The sequence below is a fragment of the Notothenia coriiceps genome, unplaced genomic scaffold (genome assembly GCF_000735185.1).
Source record: "Notothenia coriiceps isolate Sejong01 unplaced genomic scaffold, NC01 NC01_scaffold00023241, whole genome shotgun sequence".
In the NCBI taxonomy this organism is placed as follows: domain Eukaryota; kingdom Metazoa; phylum Chordata; class Actinopteri; order Perciformes; family Nototheniidae; genus Notothenia; species Notothenia coriiceps.
Genome location: NW_011355942.1, coordinates 23,004 through 49,125, shown reverse-complemented (window position 1 = coordinate 49,125; position 26,122 = coordinate 23,004). Strand labels below are relative to the sequence as shown.

At 38.5% G+C, this 26,122-nt stretch overlaps 2 protein-coding genes across 2 annotated transcripts in view; one reads left to right on the top strand and one right to left on the bottom strand.

Annotated features, from left to right (window-relative positions):
• The first annotated feature begins 3,144 nt into the window (after positions 1-3,144).
• LOC104954321 (microtubule associated scaffold protein 2) lies at positions 3,145-14,766 on the top strand. The gene is made up of 10 exons (XM_010781414.1): positions 3,145-3,232; positions 4,236-4,432; positions 9,407-9,473; positions 9,873-10,087; positions 10,195-10,300; positions 10,387-10,460; positions 10,544-10,642; positions 10,778-10,897; positions 11,363-11,460; positions 12,397-14,766. The coding sequence occupies exons 1-10, from the start codon at positions 3,154-3,156 to the stop codon at positions 12,602-12,604; spliced, it is 1,263 nt and encodes a 420-aa protein (XP_010779716.1). The 5' UTR covers positions 3,145-3,153; the 3' UTR covers positions 12,605-14,766.
• LOC104954322 (uncharacterized) overlaps positions 13,921-26,122 on the bottom strand; it is a 19,738-nt gene continuing 7,536 nt past the window's right edge. Inside the window, exons 3-10 of the mRNA XM_010781415.1 lie at positions 23,894-24,083; positions 22,936-23,094; positions 16,889-16,992; positions 16,444-16,516; positions 16,228-16,310; positions 15,868-16,071; positions 15,239-15,373; positions 13,921-15,133 (exon numbers count right to left, since the gene is read on the bottom strand). Coding sequence (XP_010779717.1) covers positions 14,945-15,133; positions 15,239-15,373; positions 15,868-16,071; positions 16,228-16,310; positions 16,444-16,516; positions 16,889-16,992; positions 22,936-23,094; positions 23,894-24,083 — 1,137 coding nt within the window. The 3' untranslated portion in view covers positions 13,921-14,944. The remainder of the gene's footprint in view (positions 15,134-15,238; positions 15,374-15,867; positions 16,072-16,227; positions 16,311-16,443; positions 16,517-16,888; positions 16,993-22,935; positions 23,095-23,893; positions 24,084-26,122) is intronic.

The window sequence follows — 26,122 nt, the reverse complement described above, 5'->3', positions numbered from 1 at the left end:
CCTGTAGCACCGTCCTTGATGGAGCATATGTGTGGGCTGGACCTGTATTTTACAGGAAAGGAGTGAGCATTTTTGTCAACTTTAATGTGGTCATTCTTGTTGTCTGGAGGGGACTTTGAAACTCAAATTACTCAAAAAGTACACATTAAAAGTAGTTCATATTATGTTTGCAAGTAGTCTAAGAAGTACTAAGTACAAACATGGCAGTTTCATAAACTACTTATGGAAGAAATGTTTTTTATCCCACGTCAAAGTTAGACAAAAATGCTCCTTCTTGTTCTCTGGAGGGGACTTTGAAACTCAAATTACTGAAAAAGTACACAGTAAAAGTAGTTCATATTATGTTTGCAAGTAGTCTAAGAAGTACTAAGTACAAACATGGCAGTTTCATAAACTACTTATGGAAGAAATGTTTTTTAGACCACATTAAAGTTGACAAAAATGCTCATTTTTGTTCTCTGGAGGGGACTTTGAAACTGAAATTACTGAAAAAGTACACATTAAAAGTAGTTCATATTATGTTTGCAAGTAGTCTAAGAAGTACTAAGTACAAACATGGCAGTTTCATAAACTACTTATGGAAGAAATGTTTTTTATCCCACGTCAAAGTTAGACAAAAATGCTCCTTCTTGTTCTCTGGAGGGGACTTTGAAACTGAAATTACTGAAAAAGTACACATTAAAAGTAGTTCATATTATGTTTGCAAGTAGTCTAAGAAGTACTAAGTACAAACATGGCAGACTCATAAACTACTTATGGAAGAAATGTTTTTTAGACCACATTAAAGTTGACAAAAATGCTCATTCTTGTTCTCTGGAGAGGACTTTGAAACTCAAATTACTGAAAAAGTACACAGTAAAAGTAGTTCATATTATGTTTGCAAGTAGTCCTAGAAGTATTAAGTACAAACATGGCAGTTTCATAAACTACTTATGGAAGAAATGTTTTTTATCCCATGTCAAAGTTAGACAAAAATGCTCCTTCTTGTTCTCTGGAGGGAATTTTGCCATTCTCAAAAAGTACACAGTAAAAGTAGTTCATAGTATTTGTGCAACAAGTTTATGAAGCAATAAGTCCTAAACTTATTCTCATAAATTACCCTGTTCCTCAATCGCAAATAATAGAAATGAACCACATGCCATCCTTTACTTTGAAATCCAGCTTCCCAGGGTTGTTTTATTGCATTACCGTAAGCCTGTAACTAATCGCGCACTCGAAATACAGGGGCGGCTGGTTTGACCACGCAAAAGTGAAAGACGGCTGGCTTGACCGCAGTATTGAAATCAGGACAGCAGAAAGCTTACACATCTTCCGGCGCAGACTGAAAACTCATCTCTTTAGACTCCACTTCGGGCTATATAATTACTATTAAAGCACTTATATACTAATAAAGGACTGGCTTATCTAAAGCCAGTTGAGTAGCACTTGAAATGTTGTAGCTCTATGAAACCTGATGTACTTATATGATTCTGTTTTCTTCAAGTTTGTATCTTCTTGGTCGAATGCACTTATTGTAAGTCGCTTTGGATAAAAGCGTCAGCTAAATGCAATGTAATGTAAGTCGCTTTGGATAAAAGCGTCTAACATGTAATGTAATGTAATTAGTAGCCTGGTTGTCTCTGCATGTAATTAAACATGATTATTATAAATACGTATCTTAGCACAAAATAATCATTAAAGGACTTTACAGATAAAACCAGAAATCCTCTTTTTATTTCCCCCCATGTGTTTTGATAAATAAATAAAACCTCTAAAATGAGCTGGAAGAATTTGAAGCTGAGGTGGAACCACAAAGCATCTTCATGGTGATAAAGATTTTATAGCAACACAAATTGATTGATTGTTCCTCCTGACAGGCGCGTCATGCCCAGTGTTCATTTCCCTTTCCCAGTGGGAGATATTATTTTAGATTGAAAAAAGCAATGCAACATGAAACATAATTAACCTATAAAAGTGAGCCCTGCTGTAATGTATTTTACTGTTGCTTTGTATTGCCACACATCAGTGATACAGTATCATATAGTACTCCCTCTCTGCTGATGTACGCGTCTTTGTTGTTGGTTGGTGCACCTTGTGGCCTGTGTTAGCACCATACTGTAGACTGTATGGTTAGCACCTTTACAGTGAATGTGGAGTATCAGCACCACCCAATGGCACAGAGTGTGTTTCATTGGGAGCCAGGAGCATCTCAGCCTCTTGCCACAGAGCCTGTGTGAACAAGTGGAGCAGCGACTCCAGCTGGTGGTCACTGACTGTACACACTGCTCCTCACTCAGACCCTTCCCCAACTGTGGGTTACAGCAGCTCCCAACCTTTTTTGGTTTTAAACTTTGAGACAAAAGATTGATTTCACCTTCTCAGAAGTAATTCAATAGAATAATGTAAAGGCAAGAAGAATGTGTATGTTTCCCTGATCGAAATCAAATATTGGAAAGTTTAAAAAATAATAGCTTTTTGTTTTACTATATCATGTTTTTCATCTTCATACCGATTTACAGTAATACATGAATGGCAAAACAAAAAAACAACAAAATAATCTTGTGTGTACATTATGGCTACCACACTGATGGTAGCCATACAGTACCATATTATGATTATTACAGTACCATATTGTCCTCATCTTTATCTTGTTTATATACGTTTATGTTTATTTTATTTTTTTAACAATATCCCAAAAATATCCAGAAAAATTGTTTAAGATTTAAAGATTAAAGATTGTTTAAGAAGTACTTTAATTTTCCAAAATAGCACAAAAGGTACCTTGTTTTCATGTTTTACTGAATAACAATTATGTGTGGCCCTTTCATTTTAAGCAACATTTGAATTTCTGTAGCAGGTCAAATGGAACCTAATTTAATCTTCTTTGAAAAGGTGCAACAAATAATCGTAGACATAGGAAACCATTTATAAACCTTCATGTTTTGCATGTTATCTTAAATGTGAGATAAGAACAAAATGTCTACGGCGTCTTATAAAAGGGTGTTCATGAAATAGAAAATACTATAATGATGCCTTTAAATACCTCAACTGTAACTCATGTGACAAATAATCGATCTAAATCTTTATGAGAGAAAACAAGTGTATTTCTCCTGTTTCAAATATATGATATAACATATGAACCTGTCTCTTTACTGCACAGCCTCTAGGAGAGAGATGCAGAAGGACATGGAGGCTGCACCAAACTCCTCTGCTAAAAGATTTGCTGTTGTTTCTTCAAAGCCACAGTCCCCTGGTGAGTCTTACAATAATTAATGTTAATGTGAATACAAATTGTATGCTCATCCAGTATGTATCTGATATGGTATGTTTAGTTTTTTTCTTAAGTGCTACATCGGGAGTAAAGCAGCAGTCGCAATAATGCAGCACCATCAGTTGCTACTGTACCTTTAAATTGTACAGTCACTCACTCTCTCCCTCTCAACGCTTCATTACAAGACCCATGGCAGCCTGCTGTTGTCATAGCAACAAGCTACAGGAGCAGTAATGCTGGGATGGCTCTTTCAGTAGAAAACCCTGCTGGGTCAGATTACCACAACAAGTCAGCATTTGTCCTTTTCCCAGAGAGCACACAGACAGATTATCAGCTGGGTAGAGTTACAGTTCAATTTCTCTACTGCTCACATGATGCACTCGTGTTTTCCCATTATGATTGTTAAGATATGAGGAGGAAACTGCAGCTCATTGATGAGCAGTGAAATTACTTGAGTAACAGAAAGACAATTTTCCACCAGGTGGGAGGATATAAACCACTGTGGCTCCAACCAATCAGCGCTTTATTTCTACAGCTACAAGAGTATACCAACTGCTAATAGTATCTGCAGTATAAATCTGCTTTTTAGTATTGCTATTGGATATTGATCAATGTTAATGTTGTTTTTGTCTATTAATTATTTACTAAAGGTACAAAAAATAAGAGGTGGAGTATTGTTTCAAAGAAAGTCATTAGTCAAAACAAAACACAATATTTCAATTGAATGTGATATAAAACTGAGACAAGAACACAACACTCTGAATGAAACTAGCTAATAATTGGCCTTTACATGACTTATTGTAATGTCTGTCATTTTCACTCCCGATCTTTATTTGCTTGTTCATTATTTAAGAAGAAATTGTTGATTAGTTCTAATAAAATACATATGGTATACCTGGTTATTGTGTCTGTATTTCATTAAGTTTGTTATGAGTGAAAATATTTCATCATATTGTTTTTGTCCTCCTGCTCTTTGTTTCTTTAGCTCGGGGGCGGACGTCAGCAGTTCACGGCGCTGTTCGGACTGAGCGGGCCCAGGAGATGGACCGGGTTCTGATCCAGCAGCTGAGGGAGCGCTGTGAGCAGCAGGACCTGCAGGTTCAGAGCCTAAAGGCCCAGCTAAAGAAAGCCTCTCTGTGTCTGGACGTTTTCAGCATCACGACCCAGCATTTCTGTATCAAGGTAGGCTACAGCAAAGCTCTGTGACCTCCAACGGGTTGACCTGCAAGCAATATTGGTCTTGCCATCACTTTGAGAGCCCCATTAAATGTTTTAAAGTCCAAATCTGAATGAATCCTACATTAAAAACAGCAAGTCCCCTTCGTTCTTAGCTCTGTTTAAGGAAGCTATGACAAGTCATTCATTCACAGGGCTATAAGGTATGAATCCCAGTATACCATGGCTTTCATTTCTGATAAATGAACTCATTAATGTGTCATGAATTTGATCAATTCCAAGATTAGAAAGTTGGAGGTTCAGAAGGGATGCATTTTGAGAGATTTAAAGATATTTAATATCAATTATTTTGTAATTAGCCAAGGTCAAAACAGCCCTTGTTTGCATTTACATTTTTGTGGAACAAAGGCATAACTTGATTAGTTGAATTTTACATGCATGATTCACAAGGAATAACAGTAATAGGGGTTGACTTCAGCTTCTAGAATAAAGAATAAAGGAATGTCTTATTTACAGAGGGTAGACAAATGTCATGCAATGTCATGCAGAATCCTGTATTTATATTTGATCTTTTGTCTATATCAAAAATGTGCATGCTAGTTAATCCTGCTGTTGCAGACATGTTCCGGGCTAATACAAACTGTCCAGTGTAGGAAGGGAAATGTGTTGCAAGCGTCAGAATGCAACTACAAAGCACTACGCACCAACTACACCTGAAGCATCTAGCTTTTGATGTCAGCTTTACTTTGTTCACATAGCCTGTCACTTTGAATACGTTGGGAATACCTACAAAGCAGAAGTATGTGTCAGTAAAATGTGTGAGGAAGATGAGGGGAAATACAAATGGTGTTTTCCATTTCATTCAAAGGGAAATGATGTTTGATGTACAATGGCTTTTCATAACTTCATTGAGCAAATTAGAATGTATTCAATAGAGCTGTAAACTGCTGAATTGTCGAGCGAATGGGATACAAACACATTTGTCATCCACTTTAAATATCTGAATTGGTACGTCTCAAGCGTATTTTGCTGTTGTATAAGATGATCTCTGTTGTTGGTGTGTGTTGTGCATCTAGAGTATGGATGAAGCTCTTGTTTATTGCCCTTTCCTGGTTCTCTGCCTCCATTTCCCAGCACCACCCACGGGTTCTGCTCTACAGTAGGAGATGATATATGAGATTAGAGCTCCCAGCCTGTGCCTCGCGGTGCTATGACTGAGAGTTATTGTCTAATGGAAAGAGTACTCTAAGGTCGGAGGGGAGAAGACAGCTAGGCTCCCCTTTAAAATGTTCCTTTAATTGGATTTTGAATCCCTTATAATGATTAATGGGCAGTGTAGACGGTCTTTTAGATGTATTGACCTTAGATACTGACCAATGTCTTCCAATTTGTTCAATGTCTTCCTGTAGCCTGTCATCCAGCACCACTGTTTATCAGTACTGGTTGACTCTGTTCAGGATTTTTAGATTTTTACAAGCAGTGATAACATATTGATGAGGCTTTAGAAGGTTCAGTGTGTAAGAGAAATAGAATACCAAAAAATAGCTTTATACTCTATAGGGCTGGGTATAACACAACACATCAAATACCTCAACATCCTTTGCTTTCACAAAATACTAACACAAAACCATTTTAATTGTATTTATGTGGATTAAATGACTAAGTGGTTAAAAGCAAATGATATAACAGCTAGGACAGTATGTACAATTCATTGTATTACATCACTTTACTGTAAAGCAGCTTTTCAGAGACACTATGTGCCATAACGATATCCGAAATGTAAGACAACATTAAGTCTCATATCACACTATCATTATAGTATTGATATATTGCCAATACAATGGAAGTGTTCTTGTTGCAACAAAAACATTTAATCCAAAGCTACACTTTGCTTCAGTCTGTGCTTTCTAGAGTACTTTGATATTCATTCAGCGTGTTTTCTGTATGTATCAAAATGTCTGCGTGTAGCTGTGTTTTCCAAGCTGAGTAACAGAGCAGATAATTGGTTACTTATTGATCATCTCCCTCCCCCTGCTTCTCCGGCTCCACTCTTTTTGTTTTTTTCTCAAAGATGCAAAAGCCTGTGCATGTGTGTGTGTTGCTCGCTGCCATGCGAGTGACTGTAATTCTGGGCGTGTTGGTGGGGGTTTGAGGGGAGGGCAGGCAGATCTGGGCAGGGCTGGCAGTCTTTGTTCCAGCAGGGATAAACGCCGGTCGCAAACCAGGACACGAGGTGAGGCTTCGGTATTCCCTTCTCTCCTCCCCTCCCCATCCCTTGCCTGGTTACCTCCCCCTATGTCTCTCTTTCTGTATCTTTCTGGCACTTGCATCCACCACTGCTGCCTCCTCCTCACTGGGCTCAGGGATGCTGCTGCCTGCTAGCCTGGAATGGGCCGTTGCTGCTGTAGGCTCTGTGCTTCCTGGACCGAACGGTAAAGGCAGTACATCTTCTGCAGGCAGCAGGCTAGTCTCAGCACCGAGGATTCCTTTCTATATGTGTGGTTGTGCGCATGTGTGTTTAGTGAGGGGGGGGGGGGTCTGAGTGCGTCTGTCTGTTACATTCAGTTGTTACCTAGAGACAGAGCTGGAGAACAGAGAGTAAAGCTGTGCATGATTATGCTGAGTCAAAGCAGGCTTGTGTGTCGCACTGTCCCTCTATCTTTTCCCTCAGAGTTTGAGCCATTACATAACATGTTATTAATGCTTTGCTATAACCTAACCTTACACTTGTTTGCTATTTCGCCGTGTACATTGTGTCTTAACTGTATGTGCTGGAGTAGTCTGGGTGATTACATGTTATTGAATGTATAGGAGTGCTCCTCCTCTCGATGTCTAAGTGACATGTTTAACTGAAGTTGCTGAATGTATCCTCTACAGGAAATCATCTTTCAGGTTCTCTTTTTAGAAGCTTTAGCTTCCTGTTTGTTCAATGGAGCCTGAATTTTGTTAAGTCCAAACAAAAAAGCAAATGCACTTTTGGGATGCTTTTTATAGTTCCACTGAAACTGGATTGATGTATTAATTAACTCATGACAGTGTCTCATGGAAAATGAGCACCGTTAGAATAAAAAGCCATGTTTATTGCTTTTCAGAAAGTGACACTCAAATCTCTAGACAATAGACACAAAAAGATAAACATCACTAGTGACAAGCCATTTATAATTTGTGATGAATCAAAGAAACATTAGCTAGAACATTAGCTAACCTAACAATGGATCGGGAACCACACAAATAATCAACAAGATGATCGATAATGAAACAATAATCTGTTGCAGCCCTGATCATTTATTTAGGTACCTCTTTGAGGGCTGAATATCAGATGGGAAAATTAGAATTCATGTCACACAACTCCCTGGAGAACTAAATTGGAGGGGCGTTGCAGACAGAGGGAATGGTGGGTAGGAGCAAAGGTGGAGCTGAGGAGTAATACATGGAAAAAAACGTACTGGCCATCCTTCATCCCTCATGAGGTCATGGCATTTTCTCCCTGATGATTGTATGCTCCAAGTAAAACCTCTTAAAGGATGACATCATTACTGCAGAGACATATTGTGCAGTCTCTCATACATATTTTACCCTCTGCTCTCTGTGTCTCTCTTTCTTTGTTTCTCGTATGCACTGCTATCTGTCACTGAGCAACAGTGCATAACTTAAAAGATCAATAGCCATTCAGTGTATGGTGTGTCTTCCTCTGTGAGTAATAGGTGCTTTGAGGGTCTCACATATTATGAGTCCACAGTGTACACCTGTGAGGTGCAAATCATGTATAATGGTTTATTTCAGAGTATAATCTTTCAACAATGTTATAGTTGACTCCTACAGGCTACCATAAAGCATGTATTGTAAGCACAGGGGGATAGTTTGCATGTTTTGAAGTGGGGTTGTATGAAGTACTTTTTACAGAGTCAGTACCACAAGATTACGATCGGCACGCCCCACTAACCAAAGTACGGTCTCAAAACAACATACTGCTGTGCAATGGAGGCAGCAGTATAGTACACTAGGTATAAGCTATATTTAGAATATTTTCATTGCTTTATACGTTTGAAAGTCATATCTGACAGGGAACAGAAGCCATGATACAAAATAGTAATATTCCTTCAAAGAATACTAAACGTCCACGATCCATCAATCCATTTGTGTGTGTTTTATTGTGTGACATTGATGAATCTGAAGTAACTCTTTAAAACACCAAATTCACAGAATAACACAAAGAAAATAACCAATTGAGGCAGCAGTAGAGCAGCAACCGTGTTCCGGCTGCTAGGCTTTCTTTCTGGTGACTTCCACAGTAGTGCATTGCTTCCCTGCTCCTACTGTCTGCTTCTTCGAACATGCCAACTGTCATCTACTGTATTTAATACACTTACTATGGAAAAGTACCTTAAACAACCCAACTTTTAACAATCCTAACTTGCCTTGAATTATGAGACCCTTAACTGTCCAGATGATACATTGATGTCAAATTGTGGTGTTTCAGAGAAAGTAATTTGCATGCAGGTCTCATTATACACATAAATAATACAAACCATGTTGCTATCATTGCTCATGGGTCTTGCTCAATTATGATTTGCGAGCACCAGGCAGCACAACATTGTTAATTATCTAAATCTTATCAAAAGTACAGTAGACCGGAGCTGTATGTGACCTTTAGTCCTGTTTGATGCACATGTTCCTGCTTACATATTGGGTTCCAAATACCGTATCTCACACTCTCTCTTTTCTTCATGCTGGATTATTTAAAGTGTAGCACAGTGGCTCTAGGTCCAGCAGTGTTCCCTTCAACAAAATACTACACAGCTCTCAGTATATTGGAATACAATTAACTAGTACCAAAAACCTGGTAACTAATTATAATCAACCAAAACATTCTTGTTAATTATGTTACATACATTTTAAGCTGTCAGGCTTACAGTGTAACTAGGTGTTTGTACATTTATTCATACAGTTCTGAGATGTTCAATACTTTATGTGTTTCAGAGTGAGAGTGCCGTTGTGAAGGAGAGGGAACTGTCCCTGGAGCTCGCCAGAATCCGGGATGAAGTGGGTAAGTGGGATATAGCATGACAGATATGGCAGCGCAGGGAGGAGCAAAGCAATGACTCACTCACTGCTCTCTGCATGACGTGTTATACAGTATAGCACAGGGAAGGGAGGAATTAGCTCTGCTGATGGAAGGCTAACCATAACTCCATAAAGTGTGAAATATAGCCCTGTTATCATTGCTTCATATCAAACGTTAAACAAACTCTGAATGCTACAGGATTTTAATTGAATTTTTTTACCAACATTTTTCAAAAATGGCCAAAAATAAAAAACATTTGGAGGAATAACACAAAATAAATAAATTACACATTTTACAACTCTAACCTATTTTATATTCTTGTCACTTGTGATCTGAACTTGGATCTGGTGAAACAAACTGAAGCTCTATGTTGTTTTCCAGCTTTCAGTGTTGCACACTGGGAGCAACTGCAGCAGGAGAAGGAGAAACTGGAGCGCCGCTTCAAATCTGAGCTGCAGGGATTGCGGGCTCAGCAGCAGAAGGAGCTGGGAGTGCTGGAGGAGCGGCTGAAGGCGCAGCACCAGGCCGAGGCCCAGAGCCTGCAGGCCAATCAGAGGGCCGAGCTCCAGGAGCTGCGGAAAAAACAGCGAGAGCAGGTGTGTGTGCTTAGATAAAGACTGGATATCAGATGGACACTAGTGTCTAAATGTGAAGTGAAAACCTAATCTCCAAAATAAGATAATTCCTCATGTGCCTACTCTAGATTGAGGAGATGAGTGAAGATCATGAGGCTTCCTTGATGGAGATGGAGACGGCTCACGACGACACTCTTGCCACTCTGCAGGAGGAGCATGCCAGGACTGTGAAGAGTAAGCGCCACGTTTTAACCCTGTTGATCTCCTCTACTGAATCACACTGCTGAAAGAAATAATATCATATTTTGTACTTAAATCAGATCTGAAGATGGCCCATGAACAGCAGACCAAATCTCTAGAAGAAGACTTTCAAAAGATCAGACTGTCACTGCAGGTAAACAGTCCTCCCTAAAAAAAACGTTTGGGAAAATACATTATTTACAGTAATTAACCTTTTAATTTTTGTCTGGTCACCAGGATCAGGTGGACACGCTGACGTTTCAGAATCGCAGCCTGAGAGATCGAGCTAAGCGCTTTGAAGAAGCTCTACGCAAGAGCACCGATGAGCAGATATTGGTAACCGCTGCATGAAACAGTACAGGGCCATGTGCTGACTGCTTTGAGCACATTTGCTGAATAAGAGCTGCTGGAGTTGTGAAATGGTTTTTAAGACTGGTATTGGTTTTGACTCATGTTGTCTGCTGTTGTCAGGATGCGTTGGCCCCGTATAAACACATTGATGAGGACCTGAAGAGTCTGAAAGAAGTGCTGGAGATGAAGAATCAACAAATCCATCAACAGGAACAAAAGATCTCAGAACTGGAGAAAATAGTAGGCTTCAAATTTGATGTCTAGCTTCTGTTTGATTTAGCTGCAATTATGAATAACACATCAAATGTTGTTTAAGATAACGATATCAAATGACGGAAAACATCTTCATGACATACTCTGCTATGACTTTTTTTTATGTATGACATACTATACTATATACCGTATACCATATTTAAAGACATGTAATGGTATACTATAAAATGACTTTGTATGACAACATTTTATAAAACATTGAATGACATAAAATACTTGTAACTTTCTTTATGGCATACATACTATACTATTGTATGGCCTACTATAAAATATAATGATTTTTTGCTAATATAGGCTGTTAGTCTACTATAAACCCAAATATAAATGTCTCTGTCTCGAATTGTCATTTCATCATGTTACACCTGAAATATAATGTCATACCTCATTTAAAGAATTTAATGTGGTGCATCTTTCTCCTGTGTTTTCGAGCAGGCTGAAAAGAATGTGTACCTGGAGGAGAGAGTACAAGTGTTACAGCAGCAGAACGAGGACCTGAAGGAGAGAATTGACAATAACCTTGCTGTGTCCAGGTCAGATAAGCATGCCAGTGCACATTTAAAACCAGAGGTGGAAGAAGAACTCAGATCTTGTACTTGAGTAAAGTAGAAGTACCAGAGTGTAGGGATACTCTGTTATAAGCAAAAGTCCTGCAATCAAAATGTAACTCAAGTAAAAATACAAAAGTATTAACAAAATACAGTTAAGGTACCCAAAGTAAAAATACTCATTATGCAGATTTATCCATTCCAGAATAGTTTATATTTCGTCTTTTGATTATAATTATTGATGCATTAATGTGTGTATCAAAGCTGGTAAAGGTGCCGTTTCTTTTACTTTGTATAGTGCAGGGTAGCTTGTGAATTTTCTCCAGGTGTAACTAAAGTATTTTTAAAGTGTTGAATATATTTCCCATTATTAATCCAAATCCGAGAAGTAACTAAAGGTACACAATAAATGTAGTGGAGTAAAAGTAAAAGATTTACCTCTGAGTTGTAGTGGAGTAAAAGTACAAAATAGCATAAAACGGAAATACTCAAGTAAATTAAAGGTATCTCAAAATTGTACTTAAGTACAGTACTTGAGTGAATGTACTTAGTTAATTCCCACACATGTTTAAAACTAGTTCTAACCTGTCGAAGTGAATGTAGGTGGACTTAAGATGGCACATTAATACAATATAAAAAGTAGTTACAGAAATCTTTAATTCTGCTGCCAAAATTCAGCATCTTGTCATAAAAACTGTTGATCTTCTCCAAATATTACTTAGAAATATGTATAGTACAATATAGTGCTCAAGGGTTATACAGTCTTTGCACATAGAGAGAACCTTTTTAGACAAACACAGCGGTGGGAAAAACTGTTAAAGCTGTGACCTTGCAGTTGGAAAGTTCTGACTCCTGCATTTGAAACGATTGTATTGCTAGTCACTTGTATTTTGACCTTTTCCTACCACTTTTCTTCCTCAGGCAACTCTCTGAGGATAATGCTCACCTGCAGGTGAACGTGGAGAAGGAGAGCAAGGAGAAGAAACGTCTGAGTCGCAACAACGAGGAGCTGCTGTGGCGTCTTCAGACAGGCGAACTGAGCCCTCACATGTCCCCCAGCGCCTCCCCCCTCCATCGCCCCCTCTCTGGACCAGGCTCTCCGGCCCGCCCTCACTCCTACCATCAATGACACCCTCCAGGGAGGCTATCGTATCAAACGCTTTCTTGTTTCTGGCATCGGAAACCATGATTTTTTAAAAACTCTTCTTGAATGTTTAAAGGATTTACCAGTATGTTGACGGACGGACATGGTGGAACGTGCGGTGCATTTCCAAAGTCAAACCCGAGGACTTTTAAACTCTGACCTAAAGAATTGTATAAACGATCAGGAGGGAATCCTCTTTCTCTATTCCAAATGACTGAACAGACGTGCTGTGGGACTGAAGGGGATTTTAGTCATTCTAGACTTCAGAGAGCAGGCTCAAAGTACCGTGCCTCATTTCCATCTACATCACCACCTTCTCATCCAGCGCTCAGGATGATGGATGAACAAGACATTTCCAACATCACAAGTGCAAGGACAAACACAAGAAGCGTCTTCTCCGTCCATTCTCTCCCACCAGCAACTTCTATCTAGGCACAGGCAATACTTTGAGTAAAATCACAGAACTACCTGGTTACTCTCAAAGTGCGGATTCTTCTCTGGGGTATGTTAACATTTTCATTCTGAAATATTTCATATATCAGGAGTGTATGAATGACTACCAATCCTACCTTATCTCTCTCTCCTAGAAACTAGATATCAGTGATGACCCTGAAATGTATGATTACAACTCATAAATCCATTTAACTGCCAACTATACTATTGACTATAAGTTTGTAGAAGCGTGTACATGTATTGCTCTCTCTAAAGTATGTTCTGTCTTCCAGTTATGCATTTTATTTTAAGGTTACCTAGAGTGTGACAATATGGCAGGAAGTGTGTAGACGGCAACACAAGTAACCTCTTATTCTTAATAAAACTCACCAGGATTTATTCAAATTAACACAGAAAATATATCATGGTGTTATACAAATTTCTTTGAATGTGAGATTGGCTTCAGTTAGGTTAAGAAAATAAAATGATTTCCCACACAAGTGCAGGATCTGCAGATACCACCAAAGAGGAAACCATTAAGCACAGCATTCCTTGCATTGTGGTCTATAATTGATGGCTGTCAAAATGTACAGTATTGACCTGAACACATATATCCAATATGTTCATTATGTTGAATTTGTAGTTATTTTTATTTGTCTTTTGAATTGTTGCTGTATCTGTTGCTGTACACTTTTTTGCGAACAAATACTGTATAAGGTGAAAATCTAATTTATACAATATTTCTATTTTTGAAACCTTCAAAATTGGCAAAAACCCTATTGAGAGGTAAAAACCAACATTTATGTAATGAGAAAACTAAAGTAGTTAGAACAATCCTCGAAAACTGCAAACGGTTACCTCATTTATTATTTTAGATTATAATCTCAGGTATTGTGGAGAATAATTAGTCAGCAAAGGGAAGAAACTGCCATATCTTTTTCTGTTGGTATTAATCCCATTTTAATTTTTGCTCATGTTTACATAATCACCCAGCTCAAATGTCTGTTTTGCAGGTAGTCCATTGAATGATATGATTTGAATGTACAGAATATGTATAAATATGTTATACAAAGTGCAATCAGCAAATATGTACAAATACATTGAAGAAATGTTGCTTTAATACTATAATATACTACAAAAATCAGATCCCCTCGGCCCCCAACATGTGGAAATATGATCAAGCGGTGATACAGTATGTTTGCAGGTGAGTTGTGTTATGTATGAGCAGCAAGGCAGATATAGATTTAACTTTACTGTGTTCTGTGGAGTGGAAATGGCCTTCCTCTCCATCAGGTTCTCCGATTGCACTGATCGCCTCTGTGTCCCGTGGACATGACCTTTTACTCATTTCCTGAATGTTTGTTTGACACTAGATATGAGGTTTTGTTTACAGTTTACATCCAATATCAGAAAAGTTGGTGTTTCACGTGGATGTGGGTACTTCTGTTGATTGTTTACGGTTAACATTGTATTCAGTATATCAGAAACTGAGGCTCTGGTTTATATGAAAGCATGTCTTTATAAGGTCATCGTGCATTGTTCTTTGTTTTACTTTTCTTGTGCTTTTGTTTTATTTATTTATTTGACCTCCTTCAGAACCGCAACTGTAGCTTAGCTGGTTAAAATATTGTGGTTAGTGATGAGAAATGTATGTCTACACTGTACAGTATATGTTGCACTTTGTATTTAAGTATTAAATCACGATAAAAACATAATTTGTTCAAAAGTTATTTCCAGTGTGGATACATCTTTGATTGCATGACGTTCTTTTCTATATTTTGCCAATCTTAAAGGGAACATTTCAATAGGAAGTAATAACGAAGTGTACAGTATCTGAAAGAGATACCACTAAAGCTTATAACAGTCAAAATAACTAGAGTAATGATATAAATATTACTTCTTCATGAAGTTCTGCAGCATATCTATGGGCACAGGGAAGATGATGGTGGAGTTCCTCTCCGCTGCGATGGTGTTGAGGGTCTGCAGGTATCGCAGCTGGAGACCAGAGGGTGACTCAGCGATTATCAGGGAGGCTTCTTTCAGAGCCCTGGAAGCGTTCATCTCTCCCTCTGCAGAAATGATCTGAAACACAGACAGACAAGATTAGTTCTACAAATGTTTTCTATCAACATCCATCCTATTTCACGGTTAGAGGAAAATTAGAAAATAAATCTTCCGCCTGTTGACCTTGGCCCTGGCCTCCCGACTGGCTTCTGCCTCGGCTGCCATGGCTCTCTGCAGCTGCTGGGGCAGCTTCACATCCTTGATCTCCACTCGCTCCACCTTAATGCCCCACGGGTCAGTGGCATCATCCAGAGATTCCTGCAGAGGAATAAAGAATAATAAATACTTGGCCCACGTTGCTAAATATTGCTAGCTCCAGAAATTAGTTGTTTAATTATTTTAATTATGTTTTTTATCAACTTTTTTTAATAACATACTATTGTACTGATTTTTTGTATTTAATGTATCTGTTATTTCAAAATCTGTTTTATGAAATAATATCCTCTGACTTTATCATTTTTTAAGGCAAATTGTAACCTTTTTCTGACTTACTATATAGGCAGTTTTTAAATATATATTTTACGACATACTTTATGCCACTGTACATTTTTGATATCCTAATGACATTCTATTCTGTGACTTTTTAAGTATGTTTTATGATTTCATTAATGGTATTTTTTTTAAATACTTTAAATGGCCTACTTTGTCTCTTTTATATAGGGCCACCAGAACATAAATTACTATTTTCCATTTCTTTCAACCATTACTTTGATATATTTTTAGAGTGACTATGTAAAATCCTCACTTCTCACCTGCATACTGAGGGATATGCCCTCTCTGTCAGATAACAGTTCTGCCAGGTTTTTGGTCCCAAGTACATTCCTCAGGGTGGTCTGAGCCAGCAGCCGTGTGGATGAGTGTGCGTTGCTCACATTGGCCACAGAGGAGATGGGGCAGTGTATGCGGAAGTACACCACACCGTCCACGGACACTGTCACTGAGTCTCTGGTGAGGATCTGAGAGGTGCAAAGCTGTAGTTATGATGCGGCTACTAAGTTGATCACAAAGGAAGATGGTAGTCAGATTTCATTAATGATGGAGAGGAGCTGTGATACAGGAGAGACACAACTGATATTCCCACATTTGGTCGTGACTGGAACAAAACAACGTACCTCTTGTGGGGGGATGTCAAAAGACACTGTTCTCAGATCAACCTTCACAAAAGTATCAGTGCAGGGTAGAACAAAGAACAGACCTGGAAGGAAATAAAGACCTGCTCAGTTTGTAAAGATTGTAGATAAAGTATATTAGATCATAGCAAGGTAACTACTTTTTAAGAATGTTTTAAGAACATTTTGCCTATATTGTGTATTCATGTAGTGACAAACCTGGCCCTTTAGGTTTCCTGTCCGTGATCCGTCCGAGTCGGAAAATGACGGCTCGCTCGTACTCCTTCACTATCTGTATGTTAGAAACACAGCCATCCATATAGAACATAAAAAAGGGAAAAACCATTGGCGTAAAGGCAGAATTGATATCTTATCAAATCATGATTTCTCCCGAGCTACAGTAACACATACCATCTTCACATTTGATTCTTTTTTTTTTTTTTAAATATGCTGTTGGTCAGTCACCCTGTCTTAGCTAGTATATGTATTTAGGTGCCATCAGTGACTGTGATATGCAAAAATGGAGGAGGGATATTCTGAAATTATATATTTACTAGACTTGTGTCATCAACTAAGCATTAGCTTTAGGATTTCTGACCTACCAACAATTTTTACACAACTGACATTTTCTAAACTAGTGTACATTACTGAGAATATGCTGTACCTTAACACACATGAATAATGTGATTGGGAAGGTTGCTGTAACAAAGAGGAGGGATATGAGGACCAACAGCCAGCCGAAACATCCCAAACCTCCTGAGTTTGTATCTGTACAGAGAGAAAAAGGTAGAAGAGGAAGAGTGTTTTGCATAGTTGTCATGGCACCTTGGTTCCTCATGTATTGTTGTCATTTCCACCCTTCTAATTTTTCACTAACAATGTAATTAATATCTGAGGGAAAGTCATGTTAATTCTCATCTAGCGGAGTGACAGGGTAAGCTGCTGAACTTGATGTACCATCGTGATAATGCTCACACTGTGGTGTAGTTGTCTCCTTTAGTTACAGACGGGATATTCATTCAAAGTCTGAGGGTACGTTTTTCAGTCAGTATAGGGCTGCAACAAACACTCATTTTAATAATCTATAGTATCATGATTATATTCTTCTTGATAAATAATTTATTAATTAAAAAGAAAAAACAGTCGATGCGAAAAAATAAAATTGCATTCAACATCAACTTTTTGCAAATTTATGCAAAAAGACAAAATATAGAAACACCGATTCAAACAAATACTTGGAATAAGAATGGGAAATGGAATTTAACTTAATTAAACGCTTTATAATTAATTGAAATTAGTTTTGTGCCAAATAATTGTGTCATCTCTGATTATCTGATAAACAGTGACATCCCTCCTTGATCCCTAAAGCACAATATGCTATCCCTGGCATTTTAATCCTCATTTAATGACAGTCACAGACTCATTTTTTGATGGATCATAAAAAGTATTTACCTTCCACATTCTCCACAGCAATCTGAAGTTTACCCTGTGTAACCATCTCCGCTGTGCTGGACGTTGTTGAGGTCATTAGTGAGTTTGTTGTCGGAGTGATGGAGTGAAACAGCGCAGCGACTGTTTACCTGTTTGTTCTCCCTGCTGGGTGTGGCCTGGCCCCTCCCCTCATCATCTGACACACACGTTAACTCATACCCTCTACTTGGTGTATGACTCTTGGACTCTCGCACCTTGTAGTGCCAACTGGTAACATGAACCACAGAGCCAAACCAGTCTATGGCTCCTGTGCTTGAAAGCTCAAAGTTTAGCTCCTGTGCTCTTCCATTATACTCTAACCTTCACGCCCATTCAGTCGGACACCTGTTGAGTGCAGCTTATGAATAAACAATATGTGGCATCGAAGTCGTGAAACATGAGAGCATGTACAGGCACAAGGAGATCATGCTCTCCTACTTTCTCATGGTTTTGTTGTTTATGTTTTGTAGTTTTAAAAGTCTCCTTTATGCTATTTTTAGGCATATATTATGGTTCTCAGATATATGCAAATATATAAAAAAACATGTCTATGATGTCTTTTGCTCATAATACCAAACAGATTATGCATTTTAGACATCCCTCATATCCCTCTATTTCAGCCCTGTTAGAGAAGCGCTGATTTTGGGTCCTTAGCTTGAAAAAAAAAGGGGAGCTTGTGCCTGCTCAGAATTTTACGAGATACAGCTAAATGCTGCTGTGATTAAACGCCATATCATGTTCCAAACCACATCCAGGATGATTTCTGAAACAGTATTGAGCTCAAATGCTTTCTCTCTTGCAGGTTTACCACAAGGTGAGTTCCTTTTTTTATTTCCTGCTTTTTTTATACTCTCTCCAGTACAGGTTAGCTCTGAGTGTTAGCGATGCTTGCTAATGTAAACAAAGACCATATTACGTCCAAAGAAAACGTTGGGCATTGTTTCTGACAGCAAAGTTTCTGATTGGATTCAAATCTATATCAGCTCCGTTGTAGCCCCCGTTGTTAGAGATTTGGGGACATTTATTTATAAAAGACATCAAAAAGTGCATTTTTCATGATAGGTCCCCTTTAAGGTTTAAATTATGTAGTTTATGTTTTGTTAAGTCTCCTTTTCGTGGTGTAAGTATAAGTTTAAGTATTGTTGTTTAAGATGAAGGATATTTGTACTGTATGACATCATTCTTACGGTACGTCCACACAGCAGCTTTAAAAAAATCTTGAAAATCTTGGAGCTGGGCGTGTCTGAGAGCTTGGGGATTTTTGCGAGCAACGCGACCAACAACCAATCACGTGAATATCCCGCCCCCGACATACAAAGCAAAAAACCCCGGTTCCTCTCCACTCAGAATATGTGCAGAAAGGAGTATGACATCGTTTGCATTAATGTGCATATTGTCTATGATGTGGCAGAGGTAAAGTGTCAGCGGGAAGGGCTATGATGAACATGTATGAGATTAATGTCTATGGTGTAGTACCGGTAAGAAGGAGTCGGAGGCGGAGTATTTAAGATGGAATTCCACTCTTTATTTTCCATCAAGCCATAGAGATATCAAACATGTGCTCAGTGATGAGAGTCAAGTTAGAGTGCCTTGCTAGCTCTAGCTTGGCAACCTAAATACTCGATGTTACCCTAAACAAGGTCCGTGTAGGAACTGTAACCCAAAAGTGAATTATGGTTAACTAGAGTCACCACACAAGCCCCCCCAGAATTCACAGATAAACAAAGTCCGTGCGGCGGGGAGGAACAACACGCCGACCCCCTCTACTCCTGAGTATGGGGGCAGGCAACACAACTCCTGAACGTGCGGTTCCCGGCAANCTAACCTGCAGGCAACAAAAAAAGACAGCAGCAAAGTCTCAACTACAGGAAGACTGGTTTCACCCATAACCACATAACTCAAAAGCCTGTACATATCAACTTGATATGTACAGGCTTTTGAGTTATGTGGTTATGGGTGAAACCAGTCTTCCTGTAGTTGAGACTTTGCTGCTGTCTTTTTTTGTTGCCTGCAGGTTAGTGTTTGCGCTTTGTTTTTCCAAAACATCTAGCCGCAGATGTTATTTTTGGACAACGGCTACGTACGTGTCATTTTCAGTGCAGTCTTTTTCTGTCAAACAAGTGTTGTACACCTACCTAAATCCTCCACTTTGTCATCCGAGTCCAAGTAAAGGTAGCAAAGAAGAAGCGACATGACGAAAGTATGTTTAATTTGCATAAATACAAGAACAATACTACAAAACAGTGCGCTTAAGACCTTCCTTTTTGATAAAGCTAATAGTTAGGGCTGATTAGATTCAGCCCCTAGTTTTGCTGATATAGGCTTAGTTTGTCGGGGGACATCTTACTTCTTCCTTCTCTCTGTCTATACCTGTGTACTCTCATGTTCCGATTAACCCAGCTTCCCCAAATGTCTTTCTTTTTGGTGTCTATATACGCCGGGATCCGGAGTCATGGATGATCCTGCGGTCCTGTGTCATGGATCGCGAGTCCTGGATCTTGAGTCGTGGCTGGGGTCCTGGATCATAAGTCCTGGATGGATATCCTCGTGGATTCATCTTCCTATTATACACACATGCATTTCCAAACATTTGGACTACCTATGTTGCAAATGTATTATCTTTTCAATTTACACACGGCATCTATTGCACATCTGTCCGTCCTGGGAGAGGGATCCCTCCTCTGTTGCTCTCCCTGAGGTTTCTCCCATTTTCCCCTTTAAACTGTGGGTTTTTCTCTGGAAGTTTTTCCTTGTACGATGTGAGGGTCTAAGGACAGAGGGTGTCGTATTGTCATACTGATATTCTGTACAAACTGTGAAGTCCACTGAGACAAATGTAACATTTGTGATATTGGGCTATATAAATAAACATTGATTGATTGATTATTCAATTATTAATTAAATATTTCGTTTTGTTTTTGCATTCATTTGTATAGTACTGTATCATGTCTGTATCATCTTTTGTTTCATTTGTATTTTCTTTGGTTTTACACGCTCGAAAAAAATAAATAAACTAAACTAAACATAAGCTATTGTTAAAGCTCTTTGTTAAAAATGTGTTTAAAACTGAAATTGGTCTCCACCTCACTCACTTTTATCAGATCTCCTCTTGAGAAGAGGCTTAATATTCATAACATGCCACAGAGATTTGTGCTGCTTCAATGGCTGTGAAGGGACTGGTACGCAACGCATTAAGTTGGATTTATAAATATATTTAGTCTCTAAGAGCTATACCATGTCTATGAAATGTCAGGGATCAACGCAGCATTCAGATGGCTTGTTTTGTGTGACCAACAGCCCAAAATGCTAATATATTACTTTACTATGAAGAAAAATTAGAAAAACTGAATATCTGTAAATGTTTCTGTAAATGTGATACTCTATTATATATATTTTGATACTAATACTAGTAAGTGCAAACAGTGTAAACAGTTATCACTGAGTACCAGTGACACACACACTGTAGCACAAACACAGACAACATAACTATTGTATCTTGCCTGCAGTGTAACACACACAGTAGAGTGCACTCACTGAGCTAAGTGAACATTTAATTTGATACGTCACCAGCGTCCTGGTGCTCATAATGGAGGGATATACTCACTCTCAGTCAAAATATGTTGTTAAAGTGCATCTCCAGTTAATGTGGCTTCATTCAAGGCATACAGTGGCATTATAATGAAGCATCTCAGTCTGCAGCTACAGCCTGAAGGGGAACACCGCCGTGCAAGCTGCCTAATATATCAGGTACATCCATCTATTTACTAAAGCAGCTGATAACAACACAGCAAATCTGTACCCAAGAAAAAACAGACAACAATGGCAATACAAACTGAGTAGGCCACATTTACATGACTACAGGTTATCATCTTACGCTGTGCTTGTTTTCTGATGAATCAGTGTTAGAAAAGTACGAAGATAACCCAGTAAACCAGTAAAGTGTACATTGGAGTCTTTTACGGAGGGGAATCTAAAGCAGAAAGACCATTATCTCACTTGACTTCAATGAACGTTTGTGGAGGAGATACATCAGCAAGAGAGAGGTTGGTTGGAAGTGTTGGAGTAAAAAGAAGCTTTATCAGATGATCCTGTCATACCACACCCTGCCTCTCTCTTTTTGACACATACTGCAGCCGCCGCTGATGCCGAAACATTTTCATTTCAGAGATTATACATAAGGAAATCTGCTACTGGCTAGGGGTCTGCATCGTGCATGAGACACCATCTTTTATATTTCTTTCCCAGTGTAAGGACCCTAACTGAACAAGAAGCTGAAGGAGTGTCTGCATCCAGCAGTTCAGAATTATACAGTAAAAGTGAAGGGCAGGAAATGGCAGCAGTCAGCGGTTTAAGGCTGACACAAATGTGGTGACACTCAAGCGATGACTGCAATAACTCATCATCATATCAGCACAGTCAGTACAAATGCCACCGGGACACTTACTTTAAGCTTAGACAATTGCAATCTTATCCAGACAATTCATCGGGGTGTTTTGAATAAACGTATTCTTGTTCTTGTTTCTTTGTAAATTTGATATTGATAGGTAGCAGACAGTAATTAAGCAAAGATTGAATCAGTACGGCTGTTAGAAGTGTCACTTTGTGTGGGATCATGGGATGAATGTAAAAATGAAGGAGGGAAAAACTTTTTTTTCAGATATTGCTTGGTACAGTATGAGTCAGCAATATGAACAAATTATTCTGCAGTAGCTCCATGTTGTAACATAACACATTTGGACTCCTATACATATAATCATTAAACGCTATAAGTAGCTGGAAACTCTCCAGCTTGTTTTGACACATTTCTTACATCTCTGTCAAACTCAGAGATAGGCCTATAAGCTTATCCAGTGCATTTGAGCAGCAAAGATTTCCCTAAATCAAGAATAAAGTATTTTGAAGGATAAAATACTGCAGTGTGCAGCAGGGGGGGAGAGCAACTTCAATAGTTCTTCATCTCAGCCTCGGTGGTGCAGCAGCTTTCAGCGCCTACTTGTGATAAAATGCATGAAAAATGAAATGTGAGCGGTGGTTACTATAGTAACAGAGGATAGTAGAAGCAGCCATGACTTCTGGTAAACTAACGAGGAGATGTAGATGTGATAAAACCTAAACCTGGAAAATCCGGCGGAGCACTGTCTGACGTCCGAAATATCTTTGTTTGAATCACACATTTTAAAATAAAGTAGTGAAAACGGTTTAGCCCTAATTCATATTCAAAATATGTTGAGTGTGACTCACGCTCAGAGGGTCGGCAGGGATCGCTTTGATTGCTGTCGTTTGATTGGTTGCTGGACACAGATGAGGCACTGGAGCTACGGACAAAGCCGAGGGTAGCCAGACGGGAATTTGGCAGGGCGGAGAAGCCTGGAGGACGGAGACCAGACCTCTTCTGATCTCCTGGAGGTTCATGAGGAAATATGCAATATTAATGGGAGAGCCTTATGAGATATGGGACACACATTCTGTGTCTATTAGAAACTTACACATAGGGAATGTAGAAGTAAAATTAGAAATATGATTTCTTCAAATTCAATATTGAAACTGATATTCCATGAATGACATTACGCTTGGCAATTGTAGGTTAAATAATTGTGCCATCCCTGATTCGTTAGTGTTACTAAAGTTCTTGACAGACCTGAATTAAAATAACTTTAGGATCAGGATTATTTTTCACAGATGCAGATGGTGTAAGAAGACCTTTCTCATTGTTGTGAGTGAAGAAAATATGATTTACTTACATATAACAGCACAACATTCAACACACAAGTAGCCAAAAAAACATATGACAACTATCATTCTGATTAAATTGGACATAATAAGAGACACCATATGTGGAAGCTGACTAGATTATTTATGTGAGAAGGTAGAAATATGCAGTGCAAGTGGGTAGGATGTGTCTGTTACATTGCTTTCAAATGTTTAGGTGCAAAAAGCTAAGCCTCATCTTACGCATCACAGGGGAAAAAATAAAATAGGTGAATCACTCAGCGTGCCAACATTTTTCTCTGCAGCTCGACTAGAGGAGGATGGGACGGCACAGAATAGCAATGTTTGAAGATGAAAAAGCTCTAATTATATATATTCCCACAATGGTCTTTATGGTTTAGAACCCTTCATCTTGCAACATAAACACATAAACTCAAATAAGAGCATGTTAAACATGTCCACCAAATTGGCCAGCAGACCACCGTCTCACCTGCAGGGTCCTGGTTGCCTTGGTTGGACGCTCCGGCTGGCTGAGCAGACTGGCCTGGGACTGGGGCTGACCTCTGACCCATCTGACCTCTTGTCTTGGCTGCAGGCTGCCTGGTGACCGCTCCTAACCCCAGCTGAGGCCTCAGAGCTCTGGGTGAGCGATAGACACTGCATCCATCCTGGGAAACATTCTGAGGAGGAACATTATATATATACAGTCACTATCATCACATCAAATATTTAATCAGACAGGAAATATTATGGTTATGATGCAATTATAAAGTAGATTATTTCACTCATTACTACATGAAAACATTGCAAATGTGTGAACAATTTTGGCATCCTTAATCAAAAGATGAGGCTGCATAGACCAACCCGGTATCACGGCAAGACGTGAACATGTGACGATTTACCATGCTGGGAGACGTGAAGATGTCACGATTTCGTCCCTTCAAACGTGACAGTTACATGGTATTGTTAACATTTGTTTTGTAATGGATATTGAATATGGAATCAAGGTTTTGACAAGACCTGGTGTAACAATAATCAAAAAGGACATTAAAAGAGCTCCAGATGTTAATTATCTGTTTTTGCAAAAATAAAGTATACAAAGTTGATTCGAGACTCTTTAAACACTGAGGTGATTATTGTTACACCAGGTCTTGTCAAAACCTTTATTCCATAATCAATATCCATATCTAAACAAAACAGCACACCTGAAATGTATATTTAAATACTTTATTAAGGGCAGTGAATGAATTTTTTCTGTATGTTTTTCAAATCAGTGTTATAAGTGTCATAGACAGTGTTACACTGCTATTATTATCCTTAAAATATATGTAAAACAAAACCATTTATGATCTTTTTCTTTGACTGGTTTACTAATGACAGTAAATTCTGTTTTTGCTATTGATGGTTTTATTTTTGTGAAAAATAACAAAATAATAAAATTCAATAACGTGCTTTAACCACTAGGTGTCCCTTTTTATCAGCTGTGCACCGTTATGGTGTAAATACAGCCTATCTACTGATTGGATCAAATATAAAAGTCAACCAAATTAGTGTTGATATTGCAAGGAGACGCATTGTGTGAAAAGAAATGTAAGATGTTGTTTAATTGCTGATATATTTATGATCCACGTCACGTTTTCAGTTTTGGCGGCAGTTCTTCCTGTTTGTCTAGAAGTCTTCTCATCAGGGCTCTATAAATAGAGAATTACGGCAGATATGTAATATTTAATGCAGCCGAACCGTGTATTACAATGCCGTTATGTGATGACTTTCAAAGAGAAAAGCAAGCACACTCGGAATAAAGTATTATTTTATTTAAACAATTTTTTTCATGTACACCATATCCCAACGTGCATTGCGGCTAAACCATCGAATCACCGAGCTGAGGATCTTGCCTACGTCTGTTTTCGGTATTGTTAATGACGGATGTATTTTGTTATACACACATTCCTTCACATTTAAATTTAAATTTTCATTAAAGTATTTCGTGAGGCCTTTTAAAATGTTTTTAAATATAACTACGGTTCTAGTTGAAGAGTTTGTAAATTAACATGAACCGAAGCTGTTCTTCAACAAAAAAAAGTCCATCATCTTTCATCACCTTTCAAAAGTAATTTCGGACTATAGATGTCTCTGCAATGTGGTCTCTTGTCTTCCTTGTATTATTTTTCATATTTTAATGTAGTCTTTGTTTCTTCTAAAAGAAGTGTCGACCAGCTGGGGCAACAAGAAAATCGGCGTAATCGAGTGTGACTATTACAAAATAAATCATTATTATATTAATATTGACAATAACAACCGACCGCCGGGGTAGCATTTTCTTGGCATTTCCGGGTATATCTCCACTGGTTGGGCCATGTTAACAATACCGTGTAATTGTCACGTTTGAAGGGACGAAATGGTGACATATTCACGTCTCCCGGCATGGTAAATCGTCACATCTTGCCGTGACACCGGGTTGCTTTTGATAGAGTTAAGCTTCACACCTTCACAGCTTCTGTTTTTATAGTTTTTTTGTTGTTGCTTTGTATACATTGGTAATCTGTGCCTGTTTTGGTCAAACTGCAGATGTTTTGAGATATGCTATGGAAATACATTTGCATTGTTTTGAAGTCATGTGTGTTGAGTCATATAGTCATAATAGGCCATTGTCAATGTAAATTCACAAGACTCGAAAACATAGTTCAGCAACTGGGTATTTATTTGAAACTTCAATCAC

Excerpts from the sequence above, each read along its gene's own strand:
- LOC104954321 (XM_010781414.1), top strand. The coding sequence starts at position 3,154 with ATGCAGAAGGACATGGAGGCTGCACCAAACTCCTCTGCTAAAAGATTT. Across the intron at positions 10,643-10,777 it reads GCACCGATGAGCAGATATTG|GATGCGTTGGCCCCGTATAA; the intron begins GTAACCGCTGCA and ends TGCTGTTGTCAG. Across the intron at positions 11,461-12,396 it reads AATAACCTTGCTGTGTCCAG|GCAACTCTCTGAGGATAATG; the intron begins GTCAGATAAGCA and ends TTTCTTCCTCAG.